The 13,098-nt window shown below is 40.4% G+C and overlaps 1 protein-coding gene across 3 annotated transcripts in view; it reads right to left on the bottom strand.

Moving 5' to 3' along the window:
- Positions 1 to 13,098, bottom strand: part of LOC102311338 (nuclear receptor ROR-alpha A) — a 186,344-nt gene that overhangs the window by 8,378 nt on the left and 164,868 nt on the right. For 2 of the 3 annotated variants that reach the window (XM_005943498.2, XM_005943499.3), the window contains exons 3-6: positions 8,917 to 9,002; positions 4,497 to 4,638; positions 2,622 to 2,878; positions 2,338 to 2,536 (exon numbers count right to left, since the gene is read on the bottom strand). In XM_005943498.2, the coding sequence (XP_005943560.1) occupies positions 2,338 to 2,536; positions 2,622 to 2,878; positions 4,497 to 4,638; positions 8,917 to 9,002 (684 nt within the window). Of the gene's footprint in view, positions 1 to 2,337; positions 2,537 to 2,621; positions 2,879 to 4,496; positions 4,639 to 8,916; positions 9,003 to 9,235; positions 9,638 to 13,098 lie in introns of those variants that run through there. The other variant, XM_005943503.3, reaches the window with a different exon arrangement.

The raw sequence follows: 13,098 nt of genomic DNA, 5'->3' as shown, positions 1-13,098 counted from the left end.
CCCCCAACGAGCGCCCTGCCACGTCCCAATTGGCCCTAATTAACAGACAGCTAATTACCACACAGAGATTTTAATGAGCTCTGAAGATGAGTTTCCAACCTCCTGCTATTTTAAACCACCTTTCTGTCTCCGTTTGCCCCTCACTTCTCTCTCTCTCTTTCTTTGTCTGACTCCCTTTGTAGCCTCTCGTTCCATCTCTCCCCTTCTTTTCTTTTTTGCTTCACGTATTTCAAGATATTTCCTCATCTTTGTGCAGCTGCCGACAACATTCGACCAAATGATGAGTCTTTTTAATACTGTATTTATTTTGTCTTGTTCTCAGCACTGCACAGTCAGAGGTGGAGGACTTTTTTTTTTTAATTCATGTTGAGAGGCCGTAATGGAAATAAACATGAAACTGAATCTCCAGCTGCTGAGCAGCTGTGTAGGATTAAAACAATGCAAATAACTCCTCTCCACTTCTTTTCAGGTGTGCCCTTCGTCTGATAAAGTGGGTTTTGATATTGGTAAAAATCATACATGTCATGCACCAGTCTACCACACGTAGACCTCCTCATACAGTAACACACTTCCTCTAGATCCACAAAGTGCAACTCCTAACCTTCTCCATCAGCAAAGCAAACATGGTTAAAAGGAGGTGAAGAGATTTGATTTAGCTTCAACAACTCCTCCCACATCTTTGAGGTCCGCTGGGTATCGTCACTGATTTCTAGAATCGATTCGATTCAATTCGATTTGAATCTGGGAAATTTTTCCATTTACATATTTTTGTATCTATAAAAAGGAAGCTGACACTTTCCAGACTTTATCAAAGGTGTGAGCATCACAGCAGATGGCATTGTGTCAAAGTAGCTGAAGATAAAACACAGAAAAACATGAAGGTGATTTTCCTGGCCTGGGATTTTACAACAATATTCCACAGTACATCAAAAACGAAAGAAAACCATTAATCAACATATGAACATCACCTCTGAAGTTACAGCGGTTTCATTAGAGTCACTGCTGACCGTTTTGCATTTTGCATCATTTTAAAAAGTTTAAATTTGTTCAGAAGCCTATTGAAAGGCAGAAATTAGGTTTTCTTTTCGTAAGTAAGTAAAAGGAAAAAAAACATAAAATAAGGGTAAATAAGGGTAGAGAGAGAGAGAGAGAGAGAGAGAGAGAGAGAGAGAGAGAGAGAGAGAGAGAGAGAGAGAGGGATGAAGTGTGGGGGAAACAAAAAAGCAAGATACATGACGATGTTTATGTGAAGCGCAGTTTGGATCTTCTTTTGCTGCTGGTTCGGTCAATATTTGGTCAATATTGGGAGATAAAACTAACAGCTTTAGAATCGGCACAAAAAGGGCGTGAACACAAAGCGCGGACCCGCCGAAACATCAGAATCAGCGAGCTGTCGGCTTTCAGCCCCGACCGTGTCCGTGCCGTCGGTGAGAAAGGCGACATCTCACTGATTCTGATCGAGTCCGCGCTTTGTGTTTACGTCTTTGTGCAGAATCCATGTACCTGCTCTCATTTACTGTTTTAGCTGTTTGGTGGTTGTCAAAATTTTGTGACGTTTCAACTGAGATTCTGGAATTTCGGGCAAAATACATTTATATTAAAAAATCAATTCAGGATTTTAATGAATCGATATCACGTTATCCAAGCCAGAATCGATTTTAATCGATGAATTGATTATTAAAGCCCACCCCTATACGTCACCTGGTTCAACTGCCTTTCCACTTCATTCTTCTTCTTTCTTCCACCTACACTTCCTGATTCACTAATTGCCCTCCATCCATCCTCCACCGTCTTCCATCAGCTCCGTTCATCTTCTCAACACTCCCTCTTGACTCTTTGGTACATTTCCATCTCCTTGCTTAATCATCCCAACCTGCTGCACAACCTTTCCAGCTCCATCTCATGAAAAAGCCATCGATACAAGTCCTGTGCTCCTTCCTTGGTGTGTTGCCTCCTGTTTTTTTGCTATACGTAACAGACAATTGACGATATTTTTCAGGTACAGAGTTTGTTAGAATTTGTTCTCTAAATGTTTATTTTTACGTTAGTTTCAGTGTTTTTAATTATTTTAATCTGGAGGAACACAAACTGACTGACAGCTGACCTAAAAAAAGGAAGAAATTATGGTTTGATTGTATTTATGTAAAGCATGTTTGTTGACGATTACCCCATCCATCCTTCGATAGGTGCCTACTGAGCCACATCGATGACTTTAATGGACAAGCCAGACAAGTTTAAGTAAAGGAAGCAGGTCTGAAAGGAGCTAAAGAGGCAGGTTACAGACAAACTCCAGTAAAATGTGCACAAACATCTCACTCTCCTGAGTCCTCCACTCACCGAGCTCAGCCATGGGCACCGTGGGTGGCACGTCTCTGTTGCTGAAGGAGCAATATGGAAAAAAGCCGTTACTGGATCCATAGTCGCACAGGGGCTCCGGTTTGATGCCATTAATATCAAGTCCGGATTGATCCGGAGACGGCTGGATGTCCAAGTAGAACCCCCCACCACCTCCTTCCCCTCCTCCTGCAGAGTCTCCCTGTTTGTGGAGGAAAAGATTGATGTAGAAAACACAGGAAATATCGTTGAGTTTATAAACTGTCCTGAAAATAGAGACAACAAACCTTAGATGACAAAGATCCGCCTTCAGGCGAGTTCTGTTCCACGTAGTGTCCCCCCTCATCAGGTAGCTCTGTGAGGCCAGTGGAGGACAGGGTGTAGTGAGAAGACAGCGACTCGGACTCGACTGGACTCGGGCTGCCGAGGCTGGGATGGGACAAGAGGTGGTGACCTTGTTGCTGCTGCTGCTGGAGGCGGTGCTTCTGCACCTCCGCGTACAAACTGTCCCGCTGCTTTTTAGACATGCGACCAAACTTTACAGCTGAGGAGAGAAGGAAAAGATTTCAGTTAGCCACCTGACAGAGAATGAAGACCTGGAAACAATGAAACAAAAACATGCTGATTTCTGTGACAGTTCAGCCAAAGTGAAAGCTAGCCGTTATGGTTTCAGAGGCGGAGCACTCATTCGCTTAACAAGACTCACCACCAGTGTTCAAGTAGAGCTGACATTGATTAGCCTCCTTATCTGCCTTCATACTAGATCACCAAGCTGACAGAAACGTAGGATTTCATACATTTCACCCGTTACAATCCATCAGAGACCTCGTGAGAGCAAGTCAGTCCCAACAGACGCCCATGTTAACTGTGGATAGTGTCAGCCTTGAGTAATATTCTAGATGGGATTGTTTGAAATTTCTCATTCACCTAAATATTGAAGTTAGGGGCGTGGCATCTTTGATCGAACAGCCATCTGCAAATCTACACCTTTATGCTGCAGACATGAGTCCAACATTACAGAACATCTCATTGTAGAAAACAGAAAGAAATTACACAGACACTGAAACTATATCATATCCTACACTGGTTCATATGTAGTGCTTTTCTAGTCTAAAACAAAAGTTTTTTCATGTAATAACAACATAAAAAATCTATATGATATCAAAATAGGGATGCACTGATACCAATATTGGTATCGGGTATCAGGCCGGTACGGTATAATGTGTGTGTACTCATACTTGTAAAGTTAACCGATGCCAACTTATTTCATGAGTCAGAGGGTGGCTTGTCATTTCTTTTGTAATTTTTTAGATTGGCCGCTGGGGGGACATGTCGTGCTAAACAAGAGCAGGGTTAGGCGAGTGAGGCTGGCGGGTCCAGATAAAAAAAAGAAAACTGGAGGCTGCTGTAGCTATGCTAAACAAAAGGTCAGGTGGGGACTTACCTATAATATGTGAAGATGACAGAAGCAAGGCCGGTAAGGTGTCCAGGGGAGGGAATCGTTCAATACAAGCAGTTTAATAAAAGATCTGAGGACACATCATGCACCGAGTTCGCTAAGGCTAACGCAAGACCAGAACAGCCAACTTTAACTCAGGTTTTGGAAAAGCGACGACTTATTGATTTTATTCCAAACAGAAGTGTTTATTTATTATTCTGAAAGCTGGAGACAGAGCCAAATAGTTCACTTATATTTTGTTGAATTACAATGTGGACACTTGTAATTCAATAATTTAACAGAAGTGCTTATTTTTCACTTGAAACTTTATTTTTGTGGTCATTTTTATTATTATTTTAGAGAATAAAATAAAACTGTCTTCCAATTCATTGCATTTAGTGTGTGTGTGTGTGTGTGTGTGTGTGTGTGTGTGTGTGTGTGTGTGTGTGTGTGTGTGTGTGTGTGTGTGTGTAGTAGAAGTATTGGTAAGTACTCAGATCGAAGTATCGGTATAGTATAGATTTGAAAAATTTGTTATCATTGCATCACTATATCAAATATATATTTTTCATTTACATTTTATGAATTAACTGGATCAGAGTCAGGGTTAGGGTTAACATACACATACAGCACACAGTTGTTGTACTTCAGGGTTATTCTGGACATAGAGGTGGGTTCGATATGTTCGTAACGTGTAGATCTGCTGTGCATGTGTTTGCCTTACCGTCTCGGGACATGCCCACAGCGAGACATTTCTGCAGACGGCAGTGCTGGCAGCGGTTTCGGCTCGTTCGGTCGATCAGACAGTTTTTCTGGCGAGGACACGAGTAGGTGGCGTTACTCTGCTGACTACGCCTGAAGAAACCCTGAGAGAGCACGAAAGAGTTCTATTAAAATCATTGTTTTCATACCAAAAGATCTCTATGATTGATCACTGAAACAACAGTCAAGCCTTCATGTTTGTGCTCATGTTGGAGATCATAGAGGCAAAGGATGAAATGTGCATCACTGTGAGACCTTCCCCCAGTATAAAAACATCAAATCTGGTTACTCTTTGCTTTGCAATCTTTTGGCATCTTCAGTGCACTCATGGAGCTACAATTCAAAATGGATTTCCTGAAGGATGCACAGCCCCACTATCACTTACCATTAGGGATGGGCACCGGTATCCGGTGCCATGATGGCACCGGTTCTGACATCAATGGTATATATACTATGTGTGTAGTGTGTGTGTGTGGTGGGTGTGTGTGGTGTTGTCAGAGTGTGTGTGCTACTACTGCACATTACCCATATATATACTATAATTAATATAAAAAAAATATAAATATATATATATAATATATAATATATATATATAATGTTCTTCCTCTACACCCCCCCCAATTTTGCACATGTCGAGGAGCGTGTCAGGCTACATTTCACTGTGTGTTATACTTGTATAACTATGCATGTGACAAATAATAAAGAACCTTGAACCTTGAACGGTAGTAACCAGACCGAAAAGCAGCGCACATTTCGGTGCTTTATTTCGGTGCTTTTTTTTCCTGAGTGTCATACACTTTGGATTCTAGCCAATCATTTTACCTTTCCAAGGATAGTAGGCGGGCCCAGGTACGTACGTTCTTTTAGAGCAGAGCTACAGATTAAAAATGCCCAAGGCGAAGCGGTCAAAAGTCTGGCTGTACTTCACAGCAAAAGATGCAAACTCAGCAGCCTGCAACAAGTGCTTTAAGGTGATACTGTGCAAAGGAGGTAACTCCTCGAATCTGATGAAACACCTGGCGATGCATAGCATTTTTTTAAAAGCGAGAAATGCGCCATATTTTGATAGACCTCACACCGTGCACATCTACTGCGGTGTGGTGCCTGTTATCGGCCCGGAGTTAGCAACATCCCCCAAAAACCCGAAGAGAGAGTCCTGGCCCCTAGCCCTGCCAGTGTAGCAGAAATGATGACGGATGATGATGCAGCAGCAGCCGTTCTTCTCTGCGTGAGTAGCTTAATGTTGTTCGTGTGTAATTTACGTTGAGTAGGCTAACCACGTTATTACATTAATGCATGTAAGGTGAACTAGCAAACACCGTCGTAGTTACATGCAGCTGTCTTCTTGTTTGATGGCAGATACTCCCTTCACCCTGGCCAAAAAGGCTAAAATGACCAAAGAAAAAGTGGAAAACAGCTAAACATGAGAGGTTTTTGGACAAAGTTTGTGTTTTTTCCATTGTTTAAGCACTGCTTCCAGCCAAGAGTGATGCCATAAATCCCCTATAGCTGCAGAAAAGGCTAACATTGTTATCTTTTTACAAAAAAACAAAAAAAATAAAATCAAGTCTTTCACAAACACGTGTAATGAATGACAAAAATATTCTTCATAACAAAAAGTAATAAGAAAAAATTCAATTTGAGAAAAAGAAACGTTTTTTTTTTACATTTTTCTGCAATGATAAACTAATCCAGACTGCAATGACCAAAGAGACAAATGCTTCAGACTATCATCAGAGTCTGGGGGACTGTCTGGGGTACAGGGGGTTGTCTTGTGTTGCACTCTGGAGCCCAGAGCACAACGCAAATGTGACTTCCACACAAGGACTGGAGCTACTGTGAGATTTTGTAGAAATATAAAATAGAACAAAACTAACTAACCTACCAGCATAAAAACTGAACTAAATTACAGGCCTCTAAACTGCCTCCCTAGGACTGCTTTTTAGTATTTACAATATAGTTAGAATATTTGTAATATGCACAAAGTTACTAATCTAACATTCCTAGACTTAAAACACTTGTTCACACAACACTACATTTCACTCTCTGAAACATACACAGAGCACGGTCTGGTTGAAATATGGAAGTATGTGAAGCCAAGGCGGTCTCATCAGTCTCCAATCATATTAAGAGCCACGGCTCCTCTTCATCAAAGCCAGTTATCTTGTCAAAACTCAGCTTAAAGTTGCCGCTTCCAGGCTCCAACTAATGGCCACTGGTTGATTTAGAGTCATCCTAATCCTAACCCTATTTTTTAAATTCATCTTTAATATTAATTTGTTGTTTTTTCAACCCTATGCTTTTTTTTTTTTTTTTAAAAAGCAAAGGATTAGGCTTTGGAGCTGGAACTGGAGCTGAGGCTGGGGTTGACATCATCACTGATGATGACGATATCTTGGCCAAGACATCCAAGTTAGACAATTGTTAGAGAAGTGTGGGGACGGCCCCTTCCTGTTCCAACATGACTGTGTACAAGTACACAAAGCAAGGTCCATGAAGACATGAACAAAGAAGAACCTTACTGGCCTGCACAGAGTCCTGACCTCAACTTTTGGGATGAGCGCAGACTGTGAGCCAGGGCCAGGCCTTGTCATGCTACATCAGTGTCTAACCTGATGTAGCATTCCTCCTTTCGATTCCAGAAGAATGTTCAAAAATTCCCATAAACATGGTGGAAAGCCTTTCCAGAAGAGTTGAAGCTGTTACAGCTGCAAAGGATGAGGCACATCCCGTTAAACTCTTTGGGTTAAGAAATGAATGTCACTGTGTGAAGGCAGATGAGCAAATGCTTCACAATATAGTGTTCATTGGATGTCCAACAACAGTAACAACAACAAACAAACCGTATCCACCCGTGTACCTCTGTATGAGCCATTTTACAGAGTAATGGCAGACTGGCCTATTAGCATATACAGAGAAATTGGTAAACCAAGGAGCGCAAAGGCTATCAGATGACAAACACATGAAAGTTATTTCTGCTAGCTTCAGTCTGCTTGTCAGCAGCTCACTCTCACAAGCAGTCAGTGAATATATAACAGGCAATGCAGAAATGTGAATGTAATCACAAGGCAAAGACTGGAGACCATGTGCCATGTAGAGCACAAAGAAGCTGTTAACTGTTTATCAACCTGATGGGGAAAAAAAGCAGAATTTCATTGTATATGCACGATGACAATAAAGTCCTATTCTGTTCTATTCTTTTCTATTTTATTGCATTTTACCTCAAGAAATGTGGGAACCACATAAAACATGTGTGAGAATGCTTTAGAGATGTCAGCATCATAGTTATAGAATAAAAGTCAACATTACCTTCAGCACCATGTAGTGAAAAGGAAACATTCACAGCACTTTGAAAGTGTGAAGAAATACATGAAGCAAACTGGGGTTCAGCCCACGATCACCATATCCCCGGTACGTTTATAGTACCTGTTCACGTTTCCTGATCCCACTAGTTTATAGATGCATCACAGATGGCCTATAACCCTTCTTCTCATAGAGCCAATATAGCCTGTATAGATCTGAATGGAAATGCATCAAAATTATAAAATATAAAAATGTCTGTAATTCAAATTATAGTTAAATTAACAAATGATGCCACTCTGTGTCAAGCTCAAGGGAACAGTAGTAACTTTAAAGGGAAAACATTGATTTCTCTCAGATGACATTATGTAATATCATTATGTCATATTAGCAGCAGATCATTTACATCTAACGTGCGACTTAGTGCAGATGTTGTGGTTTGTTTGGAGGCTGCTTCAGCTGCATGCTGGCTGTGAAATAAGCCTCCAGCTGTCACATCAGCAGCTGCTGTGGCTGAACACACCTGCCTGTTCACAGAACCGCTCTCACCAGGTAGAATATGGTTTAGAGCCCGATGCTCGTGACTGATGTTTCAGACCAAATTCTGTACGAAACATACAAACGTGCCTGGTCAGGTATGGGTATAAAATCATATTGCAATACATGGAAATACTTTAAACTCAAATGAAAACTGGTTTAACACCACAATAAATGCACTGGTGAGCTGTGCCACATAAAAACGCCAGCGATGGATGATTGCAGAGGCCTTTTCCTGGTTAAAGAAAAAAAGACAAAATACGGAGGATTCAAAGTGCAAACTATTCTCAAACATTAATTGTTGCACAGATGTAACAAAGATCAGTCTGTGATTGAACGACTTGGAAAGGCTTATCATTTAAAGCAGGGACATCAAACATGAGCACCGGGGGCCAGAATCCAAACTGACTCATTGGATAACTTTGGACGATGTGAAGGAGGCCGTACATTTTGGACCCTTTACTGTATTTTAGAGTTGGGTTTAACTGAGGTTATAACGCGCTCAAATTGACTTTAGCAGACAACGGGAGGGAGGAGGAGCTTACCTTACAGCCTTCACAGGTGATGACCCCGTAGTGGATCCCTGATGATTTATCTCCACAAATCTTACAGGGGATTATTTCAATCTGAGCTGCAGTGGGAAAATAAAGACAGTAGGTCACACACAGAACATCAGAACAGCTGATATATCACAGTTTGTCATGTAGGTTTCATCTATGTGCAAATAAAGGCGTTTTCCACTGGTCCCCACTTAACCGTCCAACTGTCACTACACCTTGTTACATGCGGTATATGAAATGTTTAATTTCAAAGTTGTCCAGCTGTTACAATGTCGAAACCAGACACAATAACAACAAAATGTACCAGTGTGATTTACTGCCACAGCAACATCATGCAACCCCTGGGCATCAGATCTAGTGCAGAACCGCATTACTGGAAGAAATTCAGGACAAAAAAAAATAGTCCCAATTAGCTTCATATGAAAGATTGTAAGACCTTAGCAAACACAAGCCTTAAGCTTCTGTGGTCACAGCTGGAAAAAAGAAAGAGGTGCCACCATTTACAAAAGCTAAAGGAGACTTTGAAAATCTCCATGTAAAATGCTGGAGTCGACTCATCTGTCCATCCGGGTGTAGAACAGTGCGCGCTCTCTGCAGTAATCAGGACAGTGTGCTTGTATGGGCTCAAAATGTTTGTATTTGTAAAAAAAGATTTGTATGTGTAAAAAAAAAATTTGCGTGCGTAAAAAAGATTTGTGCGTACGTAAAAAAGATTTGTATGTGTAAAAAAGATTTGTGCGTGCGTAAAAAAGATTTGTATGTGTTAAAAATATTTGCGTGCGTAAAAAAGATTTGTGCGTGCTAAAAAAGATTTGTGTGTAAAAAAGATTTGTTGCGTGTAAAAAAGATTTGTGCGTGCATAAAAAAGATTTGTATGTGTAAAAAAGATTTGTGCGTGCGCAAAAACATTTTGTGCGTGCGTAAAAAAAATTTGTGCGTGCGTAAAAAAGATTTGTATGTGTAAAAAAGATTTGTGTGTGTTAAAAAGATTTGTGTGTGTGTAAAAAAGATTTGTGTGTGTGTAAAAAAGATTTGTGTGTGTGTAAAAAAGATTTGTGCGTGCATAAAAAAGATTTGTGCGTGCATAAAAAAGATTTGTGCGTGCATAAAAAAGATTTGTGCGTGCATAAAAAAAGATTTGTGCGTGCATAAAAAAGATTTGTATGTGTAAAAAAGATTTGTGTGTGGACTTAGCCAAAAAAACCCTGCAAGTTACAAGTACGAATTTTGACCCTATTTTTCTTCCTTTCATCTGATTGCTGAATGTCATGTCAATCACAAATGTAACAATCCAATCAGAGAACAGATGGGTTTGGCTCTCGGAGGGGCGGTTTTTTTTTTAACTGCAGGTCTTTGAAGGGAATAAATGCCCTTTTACATGCCAACCCAGCGTTTTCCTTCATCACCACGAAGGAAAACAGTCTGTGGTCGTCCGAGTTTGGTGATTTTTGTGTCACAGTGTTTAATACAGGGACCTCCACAGCCTTTTCAACAGCGCTGCGGACGCAGGGGGGGCAGTGTTTTGGAAATGACAGTCTTCATTACAAAGCTTTCTTCGTTATGAATTAGCATACATGTTTTTATTGAACATTTGAAGAACGAGCAAAAAAAAAAACAGAAACTCTTGTAGTTCACATAAAGTCAGAGATAAAAACGACAAGGAGCAGGTGCATCTAGTACAGGTAGAGCTGCTGCAAAAACCCACAGAGCCCAGCAGGCAGCAACAAATTCTGGATCCTTTGCTTTTAGTTAGCAGTTAGCATTAGCAGCACATCCTGCGTCCGATGTGAAAGGACTTTTATGCTGCTCGCTGTGACTCACAACAATGGTCCCGGGTCAGCCCTGACGTTGTGTTAAACTAATCCTAAAGTAATAATGGTATTTCTAACCACTGACATACCACAACTTTATCCTTTCAACAGCTGCTGAAAGTAAGGGGACCTAACTGCTATCGGATATTTGAAGGGAGATTACCCTTCAAGGACCTGCAGTTCAAAAAACCCGCCCCTACGACAGCCAAACCCATCTGTTCTCTGATTGGATTGTTACATTTGTGATTGACATGACATTGACCAATCAGATGAAAGGAAGAAAAATGGGGTCAAAATTCGTAGTTGTAACTTGCAGGGGTTTTTGGCTAAGTCCACATACAAATCTTTTTTTACACACACACAAATCTTTTTTACACACACACACAAATCTTTTTTACGCACGCACAAATCTTTTTTACGCACGCACAAATCTTTTTTACGCACGCACAAATCTTTTTTACAAGTACAAAACCGATTTTCAAGTACAAAATATTTATGACCACATTTTGAGCCCATATGCTTGGTAATCACTGTGCTGAATAATCTGTGTTTGGTGGATGTAACTCTGCGATATTTTTATATTAACTCAATATCCTCTGGGACAAATCAAACAAACAGATTTTCTGAACATTTGTAATGTGTAGTCCGAACTATGATAATGTAGTTTAAACATTTCGTCTCACTCTGCTGGGCTCGGCTGGATGTATTTGTGCCAAACACCAGCTGCTAACAAGGAAGTTACAGAGTTAGTTACAGAGCGCCCTCTGGAGGAGCTTTGAAGGGTTGAAGGGTGTTTCTCTTGTCTGTTCTTTACTTCTTTCACTTACTGGCAATTTACCAATACAAAAATATTGGCAAATGTTGTCTAATATCACTCAGGCTCCTGCCAAAATTAGCCCCTAATATTAGGTGAGGAGTTCTTAAGCATTTTACAGGTTACTGTAGAGAGCAGGTACATGCAGCACTGATTAAACTGTAGGAGCTCATCTTTCAGACAGCAGCACAGCTGAAAACTCACTCACTGCATGTATTTATACTCCCAGCACTTTGGAACAGAGTGACAGCTCAGCTCTGAGATGCTATTTTTAGCAGAGCAAAGTTATGTAAGTGAGCAGTCACATTAGCACACACACACACACACACACACACACACAATCACAAGCTTTCTTCACGTAGAGACACAACAAACAAGACGCAGAGAAGAACCGCCTTTGTACAATTATTAGACTACAATTATAGAAGATGGAAACCATCAGGTTTGGTTTAAGTATTTTGATCAGCTTCTTCTTCACCCTGAATTTATTTGAAATAATAAAAAAGACAGATTTATTTACTTATCATAAACCCCAAAATTAATAAAAGGCATAAAGAATGCCTCACTAGGTGAATGAAACTAGGAGTGCAAGAAACATTATTTTTATTATATTTCAATCAATTAAAAAAAACATGAATTCTTAATTGATATGTACAGTTTTGCATATTTACTGAGGCGACCTCTTCAAACGTCTTGTTTTGCTTGAACAACCCCATAATAGTCAGTTCAGTACAAAGAAACAAACACAAAAATGACCATAAAACAACATCAATAAAGCTGTTGCATATTTGTTAGTTCCTTCCAGTGACACACGCGCACACACGACACCCAGCTTGTATGGCGTGACTTCACTCTGCTCCCTCCCTTTACACCTGTATGGCGCTGCAGTCTCTCGCCCCTCCCTTACAGAATGACTGGCCACCTGACCCAGTGAATGAAGGGCTGCACGATCGCTGCTGAACCCAGTCGACCACAGCGGGACTCAGATTAGGAAAATCTCCAACAACCCTCCTAAGCAGAAGCCACTCAGAGGACAAGTGGGGTTTGGACAGTTTGGTCATTTCCACAGAAAAACAAAACAAAGACTCCATGCAAATATTTAAAATGCAAATGACACATTTTAATTTGTTAGTAGAAGAGTTTAAATGTATTTAAAATGATTTTATAATCTGCACGAGTGTGTATTCATTGATAAATGAGATTTATATCCTTTGTAAACCCAGCATGTATATGCAGGTTTTTCAATTTAAGCAATATAAAACAGAAAGCAGCACAGAAAGAATGTTACAGTGGTTATTTTTTTAAAACCATTTTTACTTTAATGAAGTCCTACCATTAATTATTGCTTCAATCTTTATGAGTCGACTACGTACCACAGACCTTTAGCCTGGCAACGATTACTGAGAGGGACTAGAAAGAGAGAGCACATTTCTCCCACACTGCCTTCCTGTTAAATCCAGAATTCAAAATCCTGCTCCTCACATACAAGGTCTTAAATAATCAGGCCCCATCTTATCTTAATGACCTTGTAGTACCATATCA

Source organism: Haplochromis burtoni, unplaced genomic scaffold (genome assembly GCF_018398535.1).
Source record: "Haplochromis burtoni strain Fernald_Lab_line unplaced genomic scaffold, NCSU_Asbu1 Contig_365, whole genome shotgun sequence".
Taxonomy (NCBI): domain Eukaryota; kingdom Metazoa; phylum Chordata; class Actinopteri; order Cichliformes; family Cichlidae; genus Haplochromis; species Haplochromis burtoni.
Note: the sequence above shows the minus strand (reverse complement) of the source record. Positions and strands in the feature narration are given on the sequence as shown.